Source organism: Henckelia pumila, chromosome 1, assembly GCF_033568475.1.
Source record: "Henckelia pumila isolate YLH828 chromosome 1, ASM3356847v2, whole genome shotgun sequence".
NCBI classification, from domain to species: Eukaryota; Viridiplantae; Streptophyta; class Magnoliopsida; order Lamiales; family Gesneriaceae; genus Henckelia; species Henckelia pumila.
In genome coordinates, this window is record NC_133120.1 from 146,614,563 (window position 1) to 146,638,735 (window position 24,173).

General features: G+C 36.2%; 3 protein-coding genes across 4 annotated transcripts; 2 read left to right on the top strand and 1 right to left on the bottom strand.

Moving 5' to 3' along the window:
* Nucleotides 1–3,257: 3,257 nt before the first annotated feature.
* On the top strand, nucleotides 3,258–4,826 carry LOC140892909 (photosystem I reaction center subunit XI, chloroplastic). Its single transcript, XM_073301949.1, has 2 exons — nucleotides 3,258–3,451; nucleotides 4,209–4,826. Exons 1-2 carry the CDS (start codon nucleotides 3,305–3,307, stop codon nucleotides 4,698–4,700), a joined length of 639 nt encoding a protein of 212 aa, XP_073158050.1. The 5' UTR covers nucleotides 3,258–3,304; the 3' UTR covers nucleotides 4,701–4,826.
* A 2,792-nt stretch (nucleotides 4,827–7,618) lies between these two features.
* On the top strand, nucleotides 7,619–17,540 carry LOC140881408 (uncharacterized). 2 transcript variants are annotated; one of them, XM_073286730.1, is made up of 13 exons: nucleotides 7,619–7,762; nucleotides 7,862–7,916; nucleotides 8,007–8,062; nucleotides 9,103–9,206; nucleotides 9,334–9,403; nucleotides 10,037–10,106; nucleotides 10,427–10,483; nucleotides 10,595–10,662; nucleotides 10,765–10,845; nucleotides 10,979–11,056; nucleotides 11,190–11,345; nucleotides 16,895–17,047; nucleotides 17,282–17,540. In XM_073286730.1, exons 1-13 carry the CDS (start codon nucleotides 7,631–7,633, stop codon nucleotides 17,363–17,365), a joined length of 1,164 nt encoding a protein of 387 aa, XP_073142831.1. In that variant the 5' UTR covers nucleotides 7,619–7,630; the 3' UTR covers nucleotides 17,366–17,540. The 2 variants fall into 2 exon arrangements, with proteins under 2 accessions (XP_073142831.1, XP_073142915.1); XM_073286814.1 differs by having other exon boundaries at nucleotides 7,649–7,769; nucleotides 7,862–8,062.
* Nucleotides 17,541–17,617: 77 nt separating this feature from the next.
* Nucleotides 17,618–23,666, bottom strand: LOC140881346 (uncharacterized). Its single transcript, XM_073286626.1, has 10 exons — nucleotides 23,298–23,666; nucleotides 22,497–22,582; nucleotides 21,969–22,035; nucleotides 21,326–21,468; nucleotides 21,125–21,173; nucleotides 18,818–18,955; nucleotides 18,601–18,681; nucleotides 18,331–18,507; nucleotides 18,061–18,147; nucleotides 17,618–17,979 (listed from the first exon to the last, which is right to left on the bottom strand). The coding sequence occupies exons 1-10, from the start codon at nucleotides 23,607–23,609 to the stop codon at nucleotides 17,917–17,919; spliced, it is 1,203 nt and encodes a 400-aa protein (XP_073142727.1). The 5' UTR covers nucleotides 23,610–23,666; the 3' UTR covers nucleotides 17,618–17,916.
* Nucleotides 23,667–24,173: the final 507 nt, after the last annotated feature.

Here is a 24,173-nt window from a genome sequence, read left to right on the forward strand (position 1 = left end):
GGCTTGAGTCATTTAATGGGCTAATTTATAAGTTAATGGGTCAGTCTAGGAAATTTATGGGCTTAAGTCTTAGGGGCCAGTAGCTTGAACAAGTCTATGAAAAAAATAAATAGTATGTAAATATATATTTAATTCTTGCATGTATTTTTATGTATAAGTATGATTTTATGTAAAATAATTAAATATATATTTACGGAATTTTTTTTTATGAAAGATGATATCATGAAGAAATTTCAAGTTCATGCATCATGAAAGAAATATTTTATGAATAATGTTGTGCATGTAAAAATATTTTTAAGGAAGTTGAAGTGAGCGTGTGACAATTATGAGATTAGGGATGGGATGCCTAGACCCGGAGCCCTTTCCATATGCTTACAGGACTGTGAGTCGGAATACTGGGGTCCGATTGCCTTTCCATATGATTTATGTTTTATGCGCCTATGGATCCAGCGGTAAGGGCTGCTGAAGTGGCATAAAAGGTGGAGATCCCACCGCCACGTACATTGGTTCATGAATTGATCAATCAAATATGTCACGGTTACACGACATTGATACAACCTCTATGAAAGTTTCAGTTTATGACATGTCATATGATATTATGTATAACGATCAAGCTCAAGATATGAATATATACTCGATGATGTTTACGAAACAGTATGATGATAATGTTTATGTTGATATATGATGATGATGATGTTAAGATGCAACATTATGTAATGTTTTTAATATCATGCATGTATAAGTATATTCACGATATTTTATATGATGTGTGCTTGCATGTGGTTTTATGTTGTTATGTAAGGATAGAACGTGTTGAGCCTCTAGGCTCACTAGACTTAAATGGTGTAGGTGAGCAAGATTCTAATGAGGATGTATATCCAACTGGCGGCGAGGGCATATGAGCATTCATGGCAGCAGCTAGTACCCGTGATCATAGCTTATTTTAAGATATTGATGTTTTGAGTTTAAATAGTTTTAGTTTTTGCACATGAATAATATTTTATGGATTTGCATGATGTTGAGATATTTTACGTATGCATGAATTGTGTGTGTTATATGGATTTGAAGAGAAAATTCGATTTAAGAATTTATGTGATGAGATTCTATTCATGAAAAGTTATTCAAGTTTAAGTATGTAATTTAATGATATTTATATACATGCAATATTTATATATTGTATATTATTTTATGAAAAAAATTATTTTAAGTATGGAATATATATTTGTATGGACATTTATATACATAGATAGTATTATTATTTTAAAGTAAAGAAATAGAACAAAGTATTAAAAAAAATTCAGTAGTAGTTTGGATCGTTTCAATATCTCTAGCGGATCCCATTTCTTCTTAGCTTGATTACTTCGAGAGCTATCCATGATGGCATCAGCCTATTTATTGAAGTTAGGGGTTAATCCTGGCCATCGAATCAGAGAGTTAATCAAAGGCTCGGAAGCAACCACACAGCCGACTAAGGAACCTCGAGAACTGAACCTTCGAGGAAACAAAACCATCCATTCAGGAAGTCACGCAGATTGAAATCTGGACCGTGTGTTGTGCCACCCCATTTCGCCCAACAAATACAAAATACATAACTATATTGGGCTAGGCTCGGAATCCGACCAGACCACATGGTCTAAACATCATACTTCTTTTAGATCAGAAAGGAGAGGAACTATTGATGCCCCCTAAAAATATTAAGGTCTGGTCCGATCCGAAGAGTTGTTTTAAAATCACTAGACCCTATTATGTTGAAAGCCCAAGATTGATGAAAACCCAAAAAATACACAAATCCGAGAATATTTATGGCCGAGCCCATGTGACGGAGTCCGAAAGGCCGAACCCTGTCTGGTAGAGAAAACGGCCGACTCGGGCTTAGTAAGGGAAGATTTACTCAAAACGCGAGAATATTGGATACACTTGTGAATCTCTAAAAGATAAAGGGAGATAGATCCCAATAAACTCGAGATTACGACGAGACTATTAAGTCGCCTAAGAGTCCTAGCCGGCATGAAAACTAATTCATGCCAAGAGTGGTCTCCTACCTTGGGTAGAATCCTACCCCAATAAGAATTTTACCCTAGCAAAGTAACTTACCCTTCTTGTTTATATAAATATCAGGTATCTCTAGTTTTACGCATTTAATTTTACTCACATATTTCGACTCATATTCTCTTGCTCTCTCAACTTTATTACGCTATTCATCTTCATAATCTGAGCACTAACTTAGGCATGAGAGGAGTCACGTCGAACACATCTTTGGTGCCCCTTAACCCTGTTTTTGCACAACTTTATTATCCGACCCGACCCGTGTATTGGAAGATTGAAAGATCCAGTATACCAGACAGAACCTGATGTAAAATTTTGGTTACATCAGTAAGATTGTCAGAAATATTCGAATTGGGTAAATCAAATCATATATGTGATGACTCATGTAACATTATAAAGAGGAGAAGACAAATTGAACAAACGATGATATTTTAAATTTTGGATGGAAGATACATTCGTTATTTCAACTTTAGATTTTTGAAACATAGGTGTTTATTTCTTTTTAATATTCATGCACCACATTTACTTATTGACGATATAAATGAGAGTACCTATAAATTAAATACTGACATATGAGGTATATCCTTTAAGAATGATATCACATCATCTGTAAGGGGTTGAAATGCTTAAAAAGCTTTCGCATATTTGTTAAAATATTCATTGAGATACGATTTTCGAGAAAACTATAACGTTAAGAAGATATGAATGGTGTGCAAGCTTAATTAGCTTGTAGTACTCGGGACCAAGAAATTTCATTGAATCCATCTATTAATTATGTAATATACTCATGATAATTATCAAAAGTTAGAAGTTTATAACGTTTAAAACAGATGTATGCTCTATATTTAAATAAAGTCAAATTTATTTGTTTGTTTTTGTCCCCAAAAATTCCAATTCGATTTCGGTAAAATAATATAATTTGGGAAGGTTTAAAAAATTAAAAACTTATCATTAGTTTATTCGCGCGCAGCTTTAAAAAATCATGAAAATTAAAAGAAAACTATATATATATTTTTTTACATTTATATAATTGACGAAAGTAAGGACAATTAATGAATGTCACGTATAATTCGATGACAACCAATGTGGATAAGGGATAAGATTGCAAAAGGACAGTAGCCAATGAGAACGTAGCAATCTCCGAATGTTTACCACAAATTTTTATGCAAAAGATATAATACCACTCGACTATATAGTTTCCACTGTCACTTTTATAAAAATTAAATTAAATTAAATTTTTTTGAGAGAAAACAAAAAAATGGCCTCAACAATGGCTGTCCAGCTGAAGACCCCCTATGGCTCGAGGGGATTATTGGCTCCTCCTAAGGGTGTTCCGGGATCTGCCTTCCGAGTTTCGCCTTCTACCAAGAGATCCTTCTCCGTCAAGGCCATCCAGGCCGAAAAGGTTCGAATTCGAATTCGAGTTTTTTTTTTTTTAATATATATAATTTATTTCAAATGACATTCGTCGTCTAACGAAATATCAGTTGCACATTGAACTTTGGCTGAATTTCATTTCTAATTATGTAATTGATTTTAATTTTTCTACTATTAATATTCATTGATAGGTTCTTGGTGCTTAAAGTTGTGGTAATGTTTGTGAGTATTTTGAGAAATATATTTGTTTACAAAGGTTTTTTAAATATGATTTATGTTTGTTCAGTTATTATGTATGTGAGATATATATTTAAATTACGAATAAATATATTAGATTATTAATAATAATATGTGAGTGATGTGTTAGGAGAATTATAAAATTTTACTAAAATTCAACATTTATATTAAAATATATCGATAATATAACCTTCAATTTTTTATAATGTATACAATTGATAATTGCATTATCATATTTGAATTTGTTCATGATTTACAAATTAAAATCCATCCATAATTTGCTCTTATGCGTATTAATTATTATCCTTTACTATAAGAAATGCACGTGATTACAATTATTATTGAACACTAATGAGTATTATTCCTCATTAAAATGTGTTAAATTGATAAAAATTTTACCAAAGATAATTTAGAATATTATTTCACGGTAAAAAAATAAAAAAAAAATATGAAAGAACATATAATTGTTACGTACCCATTAGCCATAGGCTTATTATTCCAGGAATTTCAAATTGATTTACATGGATTAATGGAGGTGGGTGTTGCAGCCCACATACCAAGTGATCCAACCCATCAACGGCGACCCATTCATTGGAAGCCTGGAGACCCCGATCACGTCTAGCCCATTGATAGCCTGGTACCTGTCCAACCTCCCCGGGTACCGGACAGCCGTGAGCCCGCTTCTTCGGGGGATCGAAGTGGGCCTGGCCCACGGATACCTCTTGGTGGGCCCATTCGCAGTGACAGGCCCACTTCGGAACACTCCCTATCACGGTGCAGCAGGCTCGCTGGCAGCAGGTGGCCTGGTGACCATCCTCAGCATTTGCCTGACAATGTATGGGATTGCTTCATTCAAAGAAGGTGAGCCCTCAATTGCACCAACTTTGACTCTAACTGGAAGAAAGAAGGAGGCTGACAAGTTGCAGACTGCCGAGGGATGGGCTCAGTTTAGTGGTGGATTCTTCTTTGGTGGGATTTCTGGTGTCGTTTGGGCTTATTTTCTACTCTATGTTCTTGATCTTCCTTACTTTGTCAAGTAAAAAATATGTTGTATATTAGAGGATTCATCATCATGCTCACTTTCATTAGATACCCGGCCCATATTATATGTTTGTGTTATGGTGATTGTGTGATGAATATAATGATTCAAGGAATGTTTGTTTATAGTTTTAATTGCAAATATGTGTATTACTGAGGTTTGGGAAATATAATGTTGTGTTGCATTTGGTTGAGGTTTTATCATATTCACGCACGCAGAATATATATAGAACACAATAATCTTTGTGTGTGCCATGTCTAGTACGTCGCGTTTTTAATGGATCAAGGCTTGATCGCATGCCTAAATCCATGTGCTTGGACTAGGCAGAGATCAGTAGCTAGTTAGGTAGGGGCATGACGCGGGCGAGGAGGCGCCATGGTTTTTTTTTCTGGTAATATTTCAAAATCCCGCATGTTTTTTTCTGGTAATATTTCAAAATTCCGCATGTTTAGTGATGCATTGATAGTGTGCTTGTGGTGATCAACTGGAGGACTAATTAATGTTCATTGGCTTTCTTGCTTGTTTTGTATATATAAGCATAGAAGCCATAGACTAGGCATGGTTTCTGATATTATTGGTTATGACGGAACCGTATGAGCAGACTCGTGACATTAGATTGCAGCCCTTTTTATTTTTATTTTTTCAAAAAAAAATTAATTATTTTTTAATTATTATATTTATTTGTTTTTTAAATAATAATTAAATATTTATTATATTTTATTTGTTTTTAAAATTATAAATAATAATTTAATTGTTTAATAATTAAATATTAATCAAAAAATTATTATAATAATTCATTTAATTTAATATTTATTTATTTAAAATATATTGAATAATACTAATTAATATATGTAAAATAAAAGAAATAAAGTCATCTTCAACCACAACATCATTTTGATGCAAGTTTTGCACTAAAAGAAATATTCCGAGAATATTCCTTTTGGTGTAAATGAGTTGAAGATGAATATTGTATTTGGTGCAAAAATTACACTATTTTAATGCAAAACTTGCACCAAAATGATGTTTGTGGAAGATGACTTTATAACGGTATTCTACCGTATCTTGATCACGAACGAAAATTCATTTGAAGTACCAAATATTTTATCTTATCATTAAAGCCCACACGAACGACCAAGTCCAACAAATTATACCATATGTTTTACTTGAATGAAGTTAGTTATTACTTAAATAATTACATATTTATTTATATAAACATTTTTTTTAAATGCTATATATACACGTTGGTTATACATTACTTTTGAAATTACGAAATTATTCTAATAAAGATATCTTTTCATTATTGCGATCGTATAATCGTTTGTGTGACCGAACGTGTACATACATGATGCAACATAACTTTTTTTTTTTTTTTTTTTTTTTTTTTTTTTGTGTTTGAGGGAGACTTAGGTAATGTTTTGGAGAGCTTCTAGGAAGCGCTTGTTTTTTCTTCAAAAAATTTTGAAAATTTTCGAAATTTTGTGAAGGAAAAGTTGAGAAATGCTTCTTAGAAGCTCTCTCAAACACTACCTTAGCGACTAATTTTGAATCAAATCAAATAATTTCTACTATAAATTAATCTTTTTATTTGAGGTTTAGATGGTTATTAGATTTGTTACTGGCATATTATTGATGGCTCCTAGTCTTGAATATTTTTAGAATCAAATCAAATAGATGAAATTTTTTTAATGAGTTGAAATATGTTAAAAATAAAAATAACTATCTGTTGAAAAAATTCATAAATATCTCCAAAAAAAAAAAACGCATTAAAAATAGTTTTTTTTATCATTTAAATTCTTTAATCAAAAAGATGTCTTTCATGCAATATTTAAACATCCCAAAACTTAGTTTTGAACATTAAATCTTACGCAAAATAATTAGCATCAAATCCTTTAAACATAACTTTTAAATCATTAATACATCACATAAAAACATTTAATTAAACATAGCTTTTAATTCATAAATAAATAAATGAAAACATTTAAAATTCATTTAATACTCGTGATTGGATTTATGGATTTTTCGGACGTTATATCAGTCATCCTGAACCCTGCTACCAATTGACGTTGAGTCTATGCTAAACTGAACTTCGACTCCCAGTCACGCTGATGCTCTCAGTCGTCCCTTGACTTCCAGTTGACTGAGACTTCAAGTCGAGGCAACGCTACATTATCAGTCGAGCTCATCCAATCGACTCTTGACATCCAATTGCTTATCAGTTCCAGTTGAGGTCCTCAAAGAATCTTAGCTGACTGTCCCACTCAATTAATCTCATTCAGTTCAGTCGAAGTGGACCAACTCTCACAATGTTGATTAAAACACAATCTAAATGAAATTCATTTATAATATGAATGACCAGTGATTTCAAAACTAAAATGAAGGAAACCAAAATTCGTTTTCCCGAGGTGAGAAAAATGAGAACCAGAAAAATCCTATCCCATCCGAATAACAAAATCCATCCCTTGTTTTTTTCAAACTACATGTATTGTATTTGTATAGTCTATATTTATGTACATATATATTTTTGATGTGATATTTATGTATACAGTAGTTTATATTCAATTTTTTTAAATAAAAAGACTAAAATATATTAGATAAAATTAGTTAAATCTAAAATATAATTATGATCCCGTGAGACGATTTGACGTTTTCATGTATCTATATTTATGACATAAATCGACATAATATCTATTTTGACGTTCTCATGTATCTATATTTATGACATAAATCGACATAATATCTATTTTAGTAAAAAAATAATATTTTTAACATAAAAAGTAGTTTTTTTTAAATCAAATCAAATGAGAGATTGGTTACAAAATTGAGTCCTGAAATCGTATAACAATTTTTTTTTTTTTTTTTAAAAATTATCACTAATTATAGATATATCATATATATAGATATCTGGATCTCCATCAACAACCAACGGTTTCCATGGCCATCTGCTTCTCCCATGCTTGTCTTCCATTTCTCAAAAATCGCAGCTCCACCAAATCAATTCCTCGAATCCTCCCAACGAAGAAGCAGCTCCTCATAACCTGCCAGTCTGGGAGTGATCCCGACGAGGTATTTGGTACACACCTTACATTAAGACAATCGCGAAATTTCATCTAAAATCGTGGTGGGTTTTGTTTTTTACAATGCTAAAAATTAGACTGGTTGTAGGGTTATTTGTTGGACGCTCCAGTTTCAGTGGGAGATGGGTTTTCCTTCAGTGGAGGTTACAAGTTCTTATATATGGAGCTTTTCTTTGATTTGACATTTATTTATGGGTTAATCTGTAAAATGAAGTTCACTTTCTTTGGGACAGGTAAATATTCAGATGAACCAAGTCCTGCTGACCAATGGTTCGAGCAAGGGAAGATTGTACGTTTAGAATCAAGATTAAGTGAAAATCATTTTCTTTGCTATGGATTCAGTTTAGAATCAAGATAAAGTGAAAATCATTTCCTTTGGTATTGATCTCTGCCACTTCATGTAAAGGAATATTCATGGTTTCTTGTATATATGCGTACATTTTTCATCCTACATCGATTAGCTGTGTTCTAGTACACAACAGAACTTTGTGTTGTTGTAAATTAAAAAAAAAGAGAGAAACTATGAAACAAGGAGAGCTGAGGAAACTATGTAGATTATAGATTAGGGATGGACAACTGATTGTGACCGAGGTGCTATTGTGCTAACATAAGCACCGTTTCAACAATGTGGAGACATGTTTCTCATTCCAGAGTGCATATCTCTTCATCATGAATGCTTGTGATGGTTGGAATATTTCTATACCTCTATTATGAAGTCAGTAAAATACTTCATTTGATTCATACAAGATTATAGTGTAAACTCGCGAAAGACATTTATGGACTTTTCCTACTTGCATTCTTAATTATCTTTCTTCACCTTGACTTGTTGTTGGTTCAAATCTTGTTTTAATTAATTCATGGGTGGAAGAGTTTGGATTGAGTTTTGGAACTTGTATCCAGTTGATCAAGACCACTTACTTTATCTTTGGAGAAAACGATATCTTACAGATAGCATTATTGTTAAAATCAAGTCCACTTACTTTATCTTTGGAGAAAACGATATCTTACAGATAGCATTATTGTTACTCGATTGTATATCATATTTAAATTTATCTCTCATGCTTAATATTTAAGTTTAAACATCTGCATTGTAAGTTTCTTGTAAGCCAAGATTGTTTTGCCTTTTTTGGATCAGTCTAAGATTGTTTTGCTTGGAATGAAATGAGGTCAAAATTTCTTTAAAATGATTCTTCGCCTTCTTCCTTTTTTTTTGTTCCTTCGCCACAAATCCCAGATCATAAATATATCTTTTCTCAAATTTGAAATCCGAGTATTTTGATGAATTTGAACTTATTCTATTTTGGTAATTGCAATTGGTCACTCATGGAGGTAAAAGCACATCCAGTTGCTGGTGGCAGTGGTGAGAAGGCTAAAGAACCGATTTTCGGACTTGCTATGGCTAGTTCTTCACAGGCCTCATCTGATTTGTTCAGGTAATTAGTGTAAAGGATTGTTACAGATTTTTAAGGCGGCGACAGAGTTACAAGTTGTGATTTCAGATATTGAGGATGCATTATTTGCAGGGATTACCAATTGAAACATGCTCATTTTGGTTAATAGATGGTTTTACGTCGAAAGCGGAAGCCCTAGCAATCCTCCCATTGTTTTAATTCACGGTTTCCCATCACAGGTCAGAATGTAAGATCTTTCAGTAGCATCAACCATCCTTTTGTAGGTTTGCCAAAGCTTAAAAGAAACTATGATCAGACATTTGAAAAACTTTAGAGGTTCAGAGGTTTCAAAAGTATGTTTCGAAAAATGTGAATATTTCTTGGAGTTTTGAGGAGATTCGGCCTTGCTGTAAGATAATAAAGCTAAGGATAATCATCGACTCTGACAAAGTACGGTACTTTATATGATCTTTTGAATGAAGGTGGGTCTTTGATTCTTCTCCAAAATAATTTATCAACTTCGGAACAAATATTATTTTGAAGATGGCAAGTTCATTCCCTAGATATTTTATCAAACACTCTTCTACATTGACTTGTAATCTGCATGATCAGTAACACAAGCTAACTACGTCATATGCATATAAGCTTAAGAAAGCGCTATTTTCATATCCTCTTTATGTAGAAACTCGTGTTTTACACTGAAAAACAGGGCTACTAATTTCATTCAGATCCATATGAAACTTGCTAAATATATAGACAAGTTTGATTGGTACTTCATGATGACCTGGAGCAGTAGCAAAATATATTTCATTATGTTATTTCGATGCTGTAACGAGAATAGCGCAATGATGCTGTTTCACTTTCTGTACTAGGCATATTCCTATCGCAATGTTCTACCTATACTCTCAAAGACTAACCGTGCTATTGCTTTTGATTGGCTTGGTAAGATTTATCCACTATCGTTGATAGCACTTATAGTTACCTCACGGTTGTGGTCAGACCAAAGGGTCTTGTTATGTATTTGAAGTTCTTTTTTGTTCCATAAATGACACATAAACATTTCATGGAAACAAAGTTCATACCTAAGTAAATTGCTGGTATTCTCGATAAAAGATTAGTACTCTTGATTGGCTTTGAATTTTACTTCTAACTTCTATAATGTTCTCTTGCTCGTGTTTTGACGCAATCATAATCCCTTTGTTGCATTCTCTATCATTAGCTGAAGTCTAAACTAACATTGTGATGTTCTTCTGTTTCCCAAGGATTTGGATTTTCAGATAAACCTCAACCAAAATATGGCTTTGACTACACTTTGGATGGTATGATCTTAAAGTACCTACCCTGCATAATATTATATTTGAAGTTGCGCTGTCAATTCTTGTAGAAAAGAAGAATGTTTTCAATGCCCTGAATTGTCGTCTGATTTGCAGAATATGTGGCGTCGTTAGAGTCTGTTATCAATGAATTCTCGAAAGATAAGGTTACCCTTGTTGTCCAGGTACATGCTTTTTAATTATTTTCGATTTTCGATAAATCAAAGTTTCCTGCCTTGTGGCATGAGATAGCAAAAAGTAATTTCGGTTTATGCTATTCTCTAAAGGGATATTTCTCTCCGGTCGTGGTAAGATATGCAAGCAATCACCAAGAAAAGTTAGATAAGCTCATTCTCCTGAATCCTCCAGTATGCTCGCGAAGTTCACAATTTATGCATATATTTTTTCCACCCTCATTTTGATATTTTATCTCAGATCTACATTTACCTATCCGTTGAGCATTAGATGTGCCTAAAATTTGTTTAAATCTTGTTGCTACAGCTGACAGCAAAACATGCCGAGCTTCCATCGACGCTGGCCATATTCAGCAACTTTTTGTTGGGGGAAATTTTTTCTCAGGTGGAAATATCAAATCATGTCGTTTACACTAACAAATTTGGAATTCTCAACTATCTTTGATTACTTCACATCATTTCTAAGCACTAAACTTTTTGGGTTTCTCTTCCATTGATTTGAATTTCGCCTACGTCAGGATCCTTTAAGAGCCAGTGATAAAGCCTTGACTAGCTGTGGTCCTTACAAGATCAAGGAAGAAGTCGCAATGGTTTACAGAAGACCGTACCTCACTTCTGGTTCCGCCGGCTTTGCTCTTAATGCAATTAGTAGATCGATGAAGAAGGAATTAAAGGTACTACTTTATGTTGAAAATGAGGAATTAAATCATTAATAGTTGCATCACGTCTGAACATTATCTCTTTTATGTGCCTAATAGAAACTAGCTTTTCATAGTTGGTTGTTGTAAATTCACAAGAAATTCAGATGTATGATAATTTGTAAACATTGAGTTGTAAAACCATGTAATTTTTTTAGCTCATATATCGTTTTTTGTTAGAGGCCTGGAGGACCAACCCAAACCCAATGTCAAGTTTGTTTATATTAGAAGGCATAAAAATCCCATTTAGTTAACACGTGTATAGGAGGAAATATAAAAGTCAGCATGAGGATTGCGTTGAGTTAGTTATCAATATTTTTCCATTGTACTACTAGCTTGGCTAGGGGGTTACAGATTCCAAAATCTGGGAGTTATTTGTTCTTCCGATTTATTTTAATTAATACAATCTTTTCATTATCGCTCCATCTCTTTTCTTTATTGTTATTGTTGAAATCCAGAGAACCAGCCTAACAATTGGTCTGACCCGCCCTTGAAGAGATGGCCATTACTCGCTCGGAGGCTCGAATTGAAGTTCTTGAGAAATTGAAGTTCTTGAGAAATCGGTGATTGACATACAGGAGAGTATTAGTATCTCAGAATCACAAGCGAAAATGGCCGACTCACATACCCGATTGGAGCAGTGGTTGTTTGAGAAGACCACAGAGGATCGCGACGTCTCCTTCATCCCTGAGAAACAGCAGAAAATGGGAGAGGACGATGGAGGGGTGCACAAGGAGGAAGCTCGTGGCTCTTGTGGTGAAACCAAGGGATTTGTTGATTATGAAATGCGTATGGTGTTGCGGAAGGTGGAAATTCCAGGATTCGATGGGATCGATCCTCGGGCTTGGCTCGGTCGGGCAGAATTATATTTCGAGCTTCATGACACACCGATGCAAAATCGCCTCAAATTGGCTCTCATTCACATGGAAGGGCCAGCATATCACTGGTTCCAGTGGCTACGCCTGAAGATTCCGAACCTCACTTGGGAAAGGTTTTCGGAAGACTTGATTCGCCGATACGAAGGGAGAAAAGCAGCGAACCCTTTTGTTTTACTATCCTCCCTAAAACAAGATACCCAATCGGTTGATGCTTGCATTGAGCCATTTGAGGTGTTACTTGCTCAGGTGGGTGATCTTCCGGAGGATCAATGCCTAGGATATTTCCTGTCAGGGTTGCGGGAGGAAATCCATAGGCGGATCGGCATCCACGACCCTTGAACCATCTTGAAGGTGATGGATTTGTAAGGGCCATTGAAGAAGAGATGTTTGGATATCAGGGGAACCATCGCGCCTGGTCGCCGACAATGGACTCCCGTTGGAACAGAAGTGGGGATTCGTGGAATGGGCCTTCGGGCCGTTCCAACTCTTGGGATAAAGACAGGCCTAAACCCAATTCTCTTTTTAATCCCACTTTGGGTCTGGGCCCAAAATATGAAAAGGGGGCTGGGGCGTTAAATCACATACCCCAGCCCCAATTCTCTTACACTGCCTCTCGACATTCATCATCGGCTGGTGGGAGTGCGACCATAGATCGTGGTTCTGTGCACAAGGCCGACAATCTCAAACAACGTGACGGTAAAATTGTTTCACACCAGGAGTATATGCATCGTCGTGAGAAGGGGCTTTCCTTCAGATGCGGCGAACCGTTTCACCCCCTCCATAAATGTACTCACAAATCCCTACGTGTTACATTATTGGCCGAGGATGAAGACGCGACGAGTTAGGCGACGACCAACAGCGGGCTGGTGCCGAAGGAAGTAAGGTTGGGGGGGAACCTAGCAAAGAGTATGGGACATTGGACTTACCACTTTTTCTGTCAACGGGTTCTCCCATCCCCAAACGATGAAGTTACGGGGAATAGTGGCCAATGAACGGGTGGTGGTGATGATTGACAGTGGTGCCAGCCACAACTTTGTCTCGAGGCAGTTGCTCGAGAAATTAGGACTCCAAATTGATAATTCAGTGAGATTTGGGGTGCTGCTAGGTGATGGGTGCCGGGTTGCTTGCCAAGGTATTTGTACTCAGCTGGGGGTGGATTTAGGTACGTGCAAGTTGACAATCGTGGGGTATTTATTTGAACTATGCAGTGTGGATGTGATATTGGGGGTGGGCTGGCTGCGGACCTTGGGAGAAGTTACTGTGGATTGGGGGAAGATACGGATGAAGTTTCAGCAGGATGGGAAAGATGTGGTTTTACAAGGGACCCGACCCTTCAACGATCACTGGTCTCTCTTCGCTCAATCGCTAAGACCACCGATGTTGAGTTCTGTGCTGCTTTGTACTTCCTACACAATACAGAGATGAAGGCGACAGTGGACGAATCAGGGTCTGCCCGGCCAGCAGTGGTCCAAAGTCTCTTACAGAAGTATGCGACGGTGTTTGACTTCCATAGAGGGCTACCCCTGAGAGGAGCCAAAGCCATGCCATTTGAATTAAGGAGGGATATGGGCCAATTCAGGTGCGCCCTTATAGATACGCACACTGCCAAAAAGATGAGGTCGAGAAGATCGTGGCAGAAATGCTGGCAGCGGGGGTGATACGACCAAGCCAGAGCCCCTACTCCAGCCCTGTACTCCTCGTAAAAAAGAAAGATGGGAGTTTGAGGTTTTGCGTGGATTATAGAGCACTAAATGATATTACCATTTCAGATAAATTTCCCATTCCGGTGATCGACGAACTAATGGATGAATTGCATGGGGCTGCCTACTTTTCAAAATTGGATTTGCGTTCGGGTTACCATCAAATAAGGTACAACCCTCCGATGTACGAAAAAACAGCATTTCGCACTCATATGGGACATTACGAATTCCTCGTGATGCCCTTCGGGCTTAAAAATGCTCCTTCAACGTTTCAAGCTACTATGAATGAGGTATTGCAACCATATATTTGCAGAAGTTCGTATTGGTTTTTTTCGATGACATACTAATTTACAGCAAGGGATGGGAGGAGCATTTGAGTCATCTCGAATTGGTGTTGGAGGTAATGTTGGCGGAGAAGCTACTGTTGAACCATAAAAAGTGTGGGTTCGGGCTTCAGGAAGTGGAGTACTTGGGTCATCTGATCTCAGCTTTGGGCGTTGCGGTTGACCCCTGGAAAATAGATTGTATTCGCACTTGGCCTCGACCCGTGAATGTGAAGGGATTGCGAGGATTTTTAGGGTTAACGGGGTACTATAAAAAATTCATCAGGAATTATGGTAAGATAGCTAAACCCCTGACAGAGCTACTCAAAAAAATAATTTCAGATGGAATACGGAGGCCGAGAATGCTTTTGAAGAATTGAAGGAGGTACTCAGTTCTGCTCCTGTCCTACAGTGACCTAACTTTGAGAAGGACTTTGTAATTGAATGTGATGCTTCTGAGAGGGGTATTGGGGCTGTGCTATCCCAAGATGGGAAACCCCTAGCTTTTTACAGTAAAACATTAGCTGAAAGAGCCCTAACCAAATCCACATATGAAAAAAAAATGATGGCTTTGGTATTGGCTATTCAAAATTGGCGTCCCTACCTGTTGGGTCGCAAGTTCGTGGTTATGACTGATCATAAATCGTTGCGATCATTGCTACAACAACGAATCACCACACCCAACCAACAACACTGGTTGGCGAAATTGATGGGTTATGAGTTTGAGATTAAGTATAAGGCGGGAATAAACAACGGAGCAGCAGACGCCTTATCCAGAAGGGACGAGGCACTCGACTTCTGTAACTTATCAATGCCACGTTGGGGGGAGTTTGAGAAACTGAAACAAGCAGTGCATGATGATCCGGTGTTGTAGCGGGTGATCCAGAGGGTGCGTGCAACCCCAGGGATCAGTGGGCCTTATACTCTGACCAATGGAAATTTGTTACATAAGGGAAGACAGGTGCTGCCTAAGGGTCTGTTTGGGTCCAGAAAATTTTGGCTGAATGCCATGCTACCCCATCGGGGGGGCATTCAGGGGGGTTGCGCACACTAAAGCGGGTGGCAGGACAGTTCTATTGGGTAGGGATGAAAGCGGATGTCCTTCAGATGGTAGCTGAATGTGATATATGCCAGAGACACAAATATCAAGCCACAAAACCACCAGGGTTGCTACAACCCCTTCCGATACCAGAGGCAGTGTGGGAGGATGTGTCCATGGATTTTATTATGGGTTTACCAAAATCTCGGGGTTTCGAGGTGATAATGGTAGTGGTGGATAGATTAACCAAATACAGCCACTTCATTTTGCTCAAACATCCCTTCACGGCTAAAGGAGTGGCTGAGCATTTTATCAAGGATGTTGTTCGTTTACATGGGGTCCCTCGCTCCATTGTAAGTGATCGTGACCCAATTTTCATGAGCACGTTTTGGACCGAATTATTCAGATTGTATGGGACCAAATTGGCGATGAGCTCAGCATACCACCCGGAGTCGGATGGACAAACAGAGGTGTTGAATCGATGTCTTGAGACGTACTTACGATGTTTTTCATCTGAACAACCCAAAGAGTGGGCTCATTGGGTTCCCTGGGCAGAATATTGGTATAATACTACTTACCATAGTGCAGCGGGGATGACACCATTTGCTGCTGTGTATGGGCGGCCACCCCCTGTGTTAACACAATTTGTACCAGGGGAGACAAAGGTAGCGGCAGTGGGGCAGGAGCTGAGTGACAGAGATGAGGTGTTGCGGCATCTCAATATAATCTACAGAGGGCTCAAAATAGCATGACCAGATATGCCAACGCTCACAGAAAAGAGGTGACCTTTCAGGTGGGTGACGTGGTCTTTTTGTAGCTGAGACCTCATAGACAGCAATCAGTGTGTAAAAGAGTATTTCAAAAATTTGCCCCTCGGTATTATGGACCTTTCGAAGTGTTGGCAAAGGTAGGGGGCAGGGCTTACAAACTACAGCTACCAATGGGGTCCAAAATCCATCCCGTATTTCATGTGTCACTGCTAAAGCAAGCAGTAGGAGCAGGGTACACCGTACAGGAGATTCCACAAGGCTTGGAGGCTGATTTCATTTTGGGGTTTGAACCCCACAGGGTGTAGAATGGGGGCTGAAGACAAGTTGCAAGTACTCGTGCAGTGGAAATATAAATCTACAGATGTGGCAACTTGGGAGGATGCTGCAGAAATGGCAATTTAGTTTCCTCACTTTAGCCTTGAGGACAAGGCTAATTTGAAGGGAGAGGGTATTGTTAGAGGCCTGGAGGACCAATCCAAGCCCAATGTCAAGTTTGTTTATACTAGAAGGCATAAAAAACCCATTTAGTTAACACGTGTATAGGAGGAAATATAAAAGTCAGCATGAGGATTACGTTGAGTTAGTTATCAATATTTTTCCATTGTACTACTAGCTTGGCTAGGGGGTTACAGATTCCAAAATCTGGGAGTTATTTGTTCTTCCGAATTATTTTAGTTAATACAATCTTTTCATTATCGCTCCATCTCTTTTCTTTATTGTTATTGTTGAAATCCAGAGAACCAGCCTAACAATTTTCCTATCCTAATCGCCTACTGTAATTTTCTTAAATTTCATTATTTTCATTTATTTGGCAGGCTTCTGTGGAAGAGATGAGAAAAATACTCACGGGAGCAAATTGGAAAGTTGAGACTACTATTTGCTGGGGTCAAAGAGACCGCTGGTTAAGTTATGATGGTGTTGAAGATTTCTGCCGCGAATCTAAACATCGATTAATCACAATTCCTACGGTGAGCATACCTTATCAACGACTCATTTACATTCAGAAAAGAAACGACTATCATCATACAAAATCATACTCCATTGCTGTTGAGTACCAAGTCGTGCAAATGATCTCATAAAGAGTAGTTTTAACTGAAATCTGGAATCTTACTCAACATATCATCAAGGGATTTATTGCATTGGATTTTTTTTATCATGCGTGTATCGTTTGAAGCCAGGCTGCATCGCTATTGTTTTTTCAGGCAGGGCATCATGTGCAGGAGGATTGCAGCGAAGAAGTAGGAAATCTCATCGCTGGGATCGTTGGCAAACGAACGCGGACATGATACTATTTCCAGAATGGTTCACCATTCCATCAAGTGGCCATGGTTCTGGTCTTGATTATCAAATGTAGCAAATTTTTGGTCATATTACCATTTTTACCATCTAGATAAAGGTGGATTTGCGAAAACAATGAAAGTAATTACGATATGTAATCTCATACAATGAATTGCAAATTTCTTGCATTATCGAAATTTCTGCAATAGGATGAAGATTTCTCCAATACATTGAGACTGTCAGTGAACTTGACAATCCAATCAAAGTAAAACGATAGTCTAAAGTGCTCATCCACTAATAAACAAGACCGCAACAAAGTCACTACGAGCTAATCTTTTTTGTGGCTTAACAAAACTCAGGCTCAAAATTAACTTCTACAACTAGTCGACTACGTTGGGCAACGTTGTACAAGCAAAAAGAAGCAGAAATGAGGCTCGACTATAGCATTTCAGCCAAGAAGAAATCGTTCGTAGAGGCCAAACATTTCTGCTCGACTATAGCTTTTCAGCCAAGAAGAAATCGTTCTTAGAGGCCGAAGATGTACGGCATCAGTACGCGATTAGGCATTGATATTCTCGATGGAAGCACCTTTATCCATCCTTTTCACGATACCAGCTATGACCTGATCATTATCAACAAATGTCTCAGAAGAAATCAAGAGCTTTTTAGCACTTACAAAATTCTTCATGGTAGTGACTCGTACCTTCCCAGGTCCTAATTCATAGCTCTTTGACAATCCTCTGCTTAATAGACTCTTCACTGTCGTCTCCCATTGAACTGGAGAAGTTACCTGAAGTTGCAGAATAATAGGAATGATTCGGAAGAATCCAGCTTTTAGGCTCAAAGAACCATATTCATAGGCCTGCGAGGGGTGGGGAAGGCGAGGGACGAGCTGCGCTACTTCTAAATAAATTAAACAAATTTGTTTTTACTGTAGGGATGGGTCCATCCGTCTCTGAAGTTGCCAGTTTACCTGACGAGCAAGTATTTTTTTAATTGTTTCGGGATCTGCATGTGGTTCTGCATCAACATTAGATATAACTGGTATTCTGGGAACACGAATTTCTGTCGACGCCAAAGCAGCCTCTAGTCTTGATACAGCTGGTTCCATAAATCTAGTGTGGAAAGCACCAGCTACAGCTAATCGGACCTGTTAAAAAGGAAAATTTATGTGGCTAGACATTAAAAGACTATTATTATCTGAAGATAAAATATGTCCAGAGGTAATAAACAAAGAATTTACCGCCATTCTAGCCTTGAATGATTTTGCTTTAGCTTCCACAGCTTCAATTCCTTTAAGTCCTCCAGAGACAGCATAATTTCCCTATGAGGACAATGCATCTTAAATAAAATGTATACTTCCACAGGATCAAAATTAAGAAAAGTAACAGTCTAAAATTATTGCATAGCCAAATATATGCACATTCTGATTGGAGATCCAAAGGAGGATACCAACTTACAGTGCACAAGAAATTTGCGATTTGAACTTTGTTTGCTTCATCTACTTCCTCATTGGCAGCATCACAAAGCTCTTGAACCTTTGCAGAGTCTAGACCAACAATACTAACCATTGAACTTTTAACAGCATCAGAAGCATCCTGATGAAGCAAAAGAAGTGGCATTTCACACTAATAAATTTGTTCACAATAGGAAAAAGCATTGCTACGCATGTGAAAAAAGATTGTTTTTATGATTATCCAACTAATTGAGCATCACGTTGATACCTAAATATTTTTATTTCATTGTTAATTTGGTAAATATAGTTGATGCAATGAAATTTACTTATACGTCAAATTCGAATAGGAATTTATATTGGCTAGCATTGGGTTCTACGTAATTTAATATGGTCAAGTCATATTTTGCCATAGAAAACAATTATACAACCATACATTTTTAACATAAAAACTCTTATAAGACGATTTCACGATCAAGTTTGTGTGACAGAATTCCAACCCAATCTGCTCATGAAAAAAATATTATTTTTTATTGTAAAAATATTACTTTTCACTAATTTACAGATATGGAATGTATCGACTCATCTCACTGGTATAAATCCATAAGACCGTCTCACAAGAGACTTACTCTATTTTCAAGAAAAAAATTTATGTTCATAAGTACATTAGTAAAATTTAATGTGATAATTAGGTATGAATCTATTGTATGTTGTTTATAAATAAGCATCCATTCCATTGACACTAAAAGAATTTCAAACATTCATCTTAAAATTTAACGGGCCATATATTTTTTTCTTAATCACTCCTCTTTCATATTGTTACCAATTCAGTATGTATATTATTTTAGTGAGTGTATAGTTAATTATTTTTGAACAACTTATCTAAAATTTTATTTAATCATAACCTATATCTAATTTGTCTCGTTTATGTGTTGGATTCTCAAATCATCTAATACATCAATTAAAATCAAGTACAATTATGACTCTAAAATATGATATACATCTAATATAACGTTAGATACCACATTCTTTTTAGTATTCCATTTGTTATATTTCCACCACATCGTTAAAAACATAGAACATAGCTATTTTTATAGACACAAAAACTCTTGTGGGACGGTCTAACGAGTCAATTTTATGAAACGGATCTCTTAGTTAGGTCACTCATAATAGTTTTTATTGTAAATATGGGAATTGTTGACCCATCTCTCACAAGAGACCTACACTCTTATAGAATATTAATTTGTTCCTCGTATTTTCCAATATATGACTTTAATCATATATCATATATTATATATTTAATCTCTTTGAATATTCATGTGTTCATTATTTATCTTAATTGCTTTAATAAGACAAAGATTGACTATATAATTTACATCATGCTCTTGAATAAAGCAATGAATAAAAGTTAAAACAAAAAAACGTATAATTATTATACACGCTCTTGATCATGACTTTTTCCTTGATTTATCTTTTAATAAAATTAGGGCAAAGATAATATTTTATTGTGCTGCTTTACATATTCTTGTCAAAATTTGAAACTAAAATTATCAATGAACTAAATGTATATTTTAATTCATTATTTTCATCATATGCAAAATTTTGCATAAATGAAATATAAATTATTTTTACATTTCAGTGATACATGTATTTTTATAATCAAGTCTCTATATTTTTTAGATTTCACCAATTATTATAAAATATATTGTCCATGTAACATAGTGTCAAACGCTTTCTGTCTCAGCCTTTGTTTAACCATTGTATAGGTTGTATGATTTATTTTTATGTCCGAAACAACTAATTCATTTATAAATTTTATATATTAAGCACGACTCCTAAATATTTAATTATGTTAGGACAGGAACAAATTCATAGATGAATATCATTTGGAAAAAAAAAGTTCTACACCATATCTATCAACCAATCTCTAGTGATAAAGTAGTAAGATTAATTTAAATGAAATAAGTGTCAGTCGATGCATTTGCCGACATTCAATAAATAAGCATAATATACATTCAAAATCACCAATTGTGCGTTTATATAATTGAGATGATTCTCCAAGTACACAATAATTTTATATTTCATCTTTGATCCTAACTTTTGGTGTTCATTTCCACCCAAAGCCCATGCAATAAATCCAAACAACACACAATTTAAGGGCGGAATATAAAATTCACAATGGAAAAATTTTGTCCTTCTATTCGCACTTCTATAGATTTATTATTATTATTATTATTATTATTATTTATTTATTTATTTATTTATAGATTATAGATAGAATATATATACATGAATAGGATAGTTTTAGAAGTACCTGCATGGCTTCACCCCTTAATTTAACAAGTTTCAGCCCATCCTCGAAGCTGCATCATGAAAACAAACCATCAGAAACACTTTCAACATAAGTTATTGCACATGTTGCCACACAGTATATGAAAACCAATCCAAGGATGGTATCCACAATGCAATCATCACAAATTCGAGCTATAGCATAACATTCCCTCAGAAATTTAACCTGAAAGCTCCAGCAAATGCAAGAGCAGTGTATTCTCCCAAACTCAATCCACATGTCACATCCACAGAGTCAATTATTTCCTTCCCACCATCACGAGCTCGGAGTACCTCAACTGCAGCTAAACTTGTCACATAGATAGCTGGCTGAGCAAATGGATTAAAAAAATCAGTTATAACTGAACTTTTATATAACCAGAATTATGTCCGCAGGTTAACAGGTATAATTATGAGGATGCATTTCCAAAGAAAAATGTCTGATCACCCAAGAGTGCACCTGAGTTTGTGTTTAAATGAAGAGGGTTCAAGAATCACTTCAGATAGGACTATATAATGCATCTAATTTTCGAAAAAAATGATACCGCATAAGAATATTTCTTTAAAAAAGTGTTAATTTAAATGCCATTTTACTTTTATAATAAAACCCAATGTTTCACAGCATCATTTTCCAGTAACTTTCTGATGAATAATTGACTCAACTTGATTGGATTAAAATTTAGAAATTAGAATCTTATATGTAGGAAATTGTAGAGTTTATTTCCCAGTTACTGCATACTAAACGAGCTTTTCTATTGTTTGTTGCATTTTCTGAAAATGCATGATAGGGTCGCACAAAAAACATGACAACTCCTATAGTGGAGGGATACCTGGCTTAGGACAGTGCTGTCAAGCTTTTCCTTTGGTCCATTAATGCAAATATCCAAAATGTCGAACCTTGACGAATGTAAACAGTTCATTACAAATGCATACTAAAACTACATATGAAACACCTCCCTACAATTCAATTGAAATTTTGCTTTAAAAAGAGATGCTATAGCCTATATGTACATAAATGAAAGAATTAATCCACAGTCAAACAGCCTGGGAGCATAGATTTACTCCACGAGCTGATTAAGGAATTTTATCAATGCTGTGACTTAAGGCACACTTTTATTACCACATATACTTCTCTTACAAATGGAAATTCACGGTGAGTGCAGATCTGTGGAAAGAGACAATAGATTGAGCTCAAGATGTCAAACAATGAAAGATTAAATAGATGTCTTATTCTTAGATTTCCTAAGATATGCAGGACTATCAGAAGTTATGAGGTCCTACACTCCACATTTCAAAAATTTCTCAAAGCGTCAAAATTTGAATTTTGAAAAACGTGCACGACATGAAGTTGGATATACCCCAAAATATCATTGGCTCTTTTGTACAGTTCAGCAGCAGCAGGCACTTTTTGAGCCTCCATGCCCATTCCAACGGCTTGCGCACCCTTCAAATATGAAGATAGATACAACTAATCATGTCATACAGTGTTACAGCCAATGCAATCAATTATTACATCTGACTAGGTGTTGACTTCGAGTTCAATCTACAAGGAAATAATACTCATACTCAGCACATTTCCAGATTTAAAAATAGACAATCTTAAACTCTACTCTTCTGAGAGATGAAACATTCTTAATATTTTGCCTTTTGAATCAAATCATTGCAAAAATTATAAGTAAATGATAAAAAATCACAAAGTGCAGCAATTTATTTATTGTCAGCACCTAAGCTGGACCTTCATTTCCTATGTCGGCATGAATAAAAGCATTATATTCAAAACACAGATTAAAAAAAGAGATTTTTGGGCTAAACAGAAATAGCCCGTCATTCTACAAGGAAACAAAATCCGAACTTGGAAAATATACGATAAGTAAATCAAAAATGATATCTTGTTCTGCCTTATCCACTATAAAATTGGCGATTCAACAAGAAACATTGAAAAAATATAAAGCTTCAACATCAATCCTTGAGTACTGATTAGCACTCAAGCAAACATCAATACAAAGAAAATGTAATAAATACAATTCAATTATCAAGATAAATTTTTCCCAGCTTTCAAAATAAAAATTAACCAAACAAAACGTAATAATGCGTAATGCCACTGGCATCCTCGATCCACAGAAAATATAAATAGTCCAAAAATGTAATCGAAATCATACCTGACCAGGAAAGAGGAAAGCAGAAGAAGGCTTGTAGTCTCTGAAGAGCGCATCATCAACGGGAGCCTGAGATCCGACGGCCACGCTCATGAAAACCCTTGATTTTCCCGAATTCAACCGAGAAATCCTCCGAATCTCATTCTTGAAACCCAGATGACTGTAGCTTCTGCAGGATTCGGGAGCTCCAAAAGCGCATTTCTTGAGAGAAATAGAAGGGAGAACAATGGAGGAAGTCATCCGGTATAGAGATGAGTGACTGAAGCGAACGAGATCAAGTGGGAATCGATGGCTGTGGTGGAGAAATGCATGCATTAGCCAGCGGAGTTTGCATTTATTTTAGTGTAGGGCGGATTTTACAAAGAAATAGCTTCAAATTTCTCGTCAGCTTAAATATATCTTTTGGCCATTGATAAAAAAAAAATATATCTTTTGGTCTAATATTTTTCTCGTCAGCTTAGTTTGGCAAGGCTATGGTAGTGCAGTCAAAACCGGTAATTGGGGTTTTTTTAAAAATAATTTCAAAAAATATAAAATTTCAAAATTTTGCTGCGAAAGTTGCAACGGTTTGCACGTGGGACTGTGCATGTTGCAAGTCTCCATGTGAGCTCGGTCTATGCTGCCTTTACTGACAGTCTGAACTATCCATCAATCGTCACGTGGAATTTAATTTATATTTTTTTAAAAAGCTGATACATGATGTTCTCGTGTCCTTAACTCTTCTCTCTCTCAAACCCAACCATGGTTGAGGGGTGATTCAAATCTAAACATAGCTAAAATCTCTGTCGTCAAACCATTTCTCTTGGGGTCATTTTCTCGGTCATGATCTACTCCACCGGTGATCCGCCGTTGCCGCCCAGATCTCCGCCAACGAGTCCG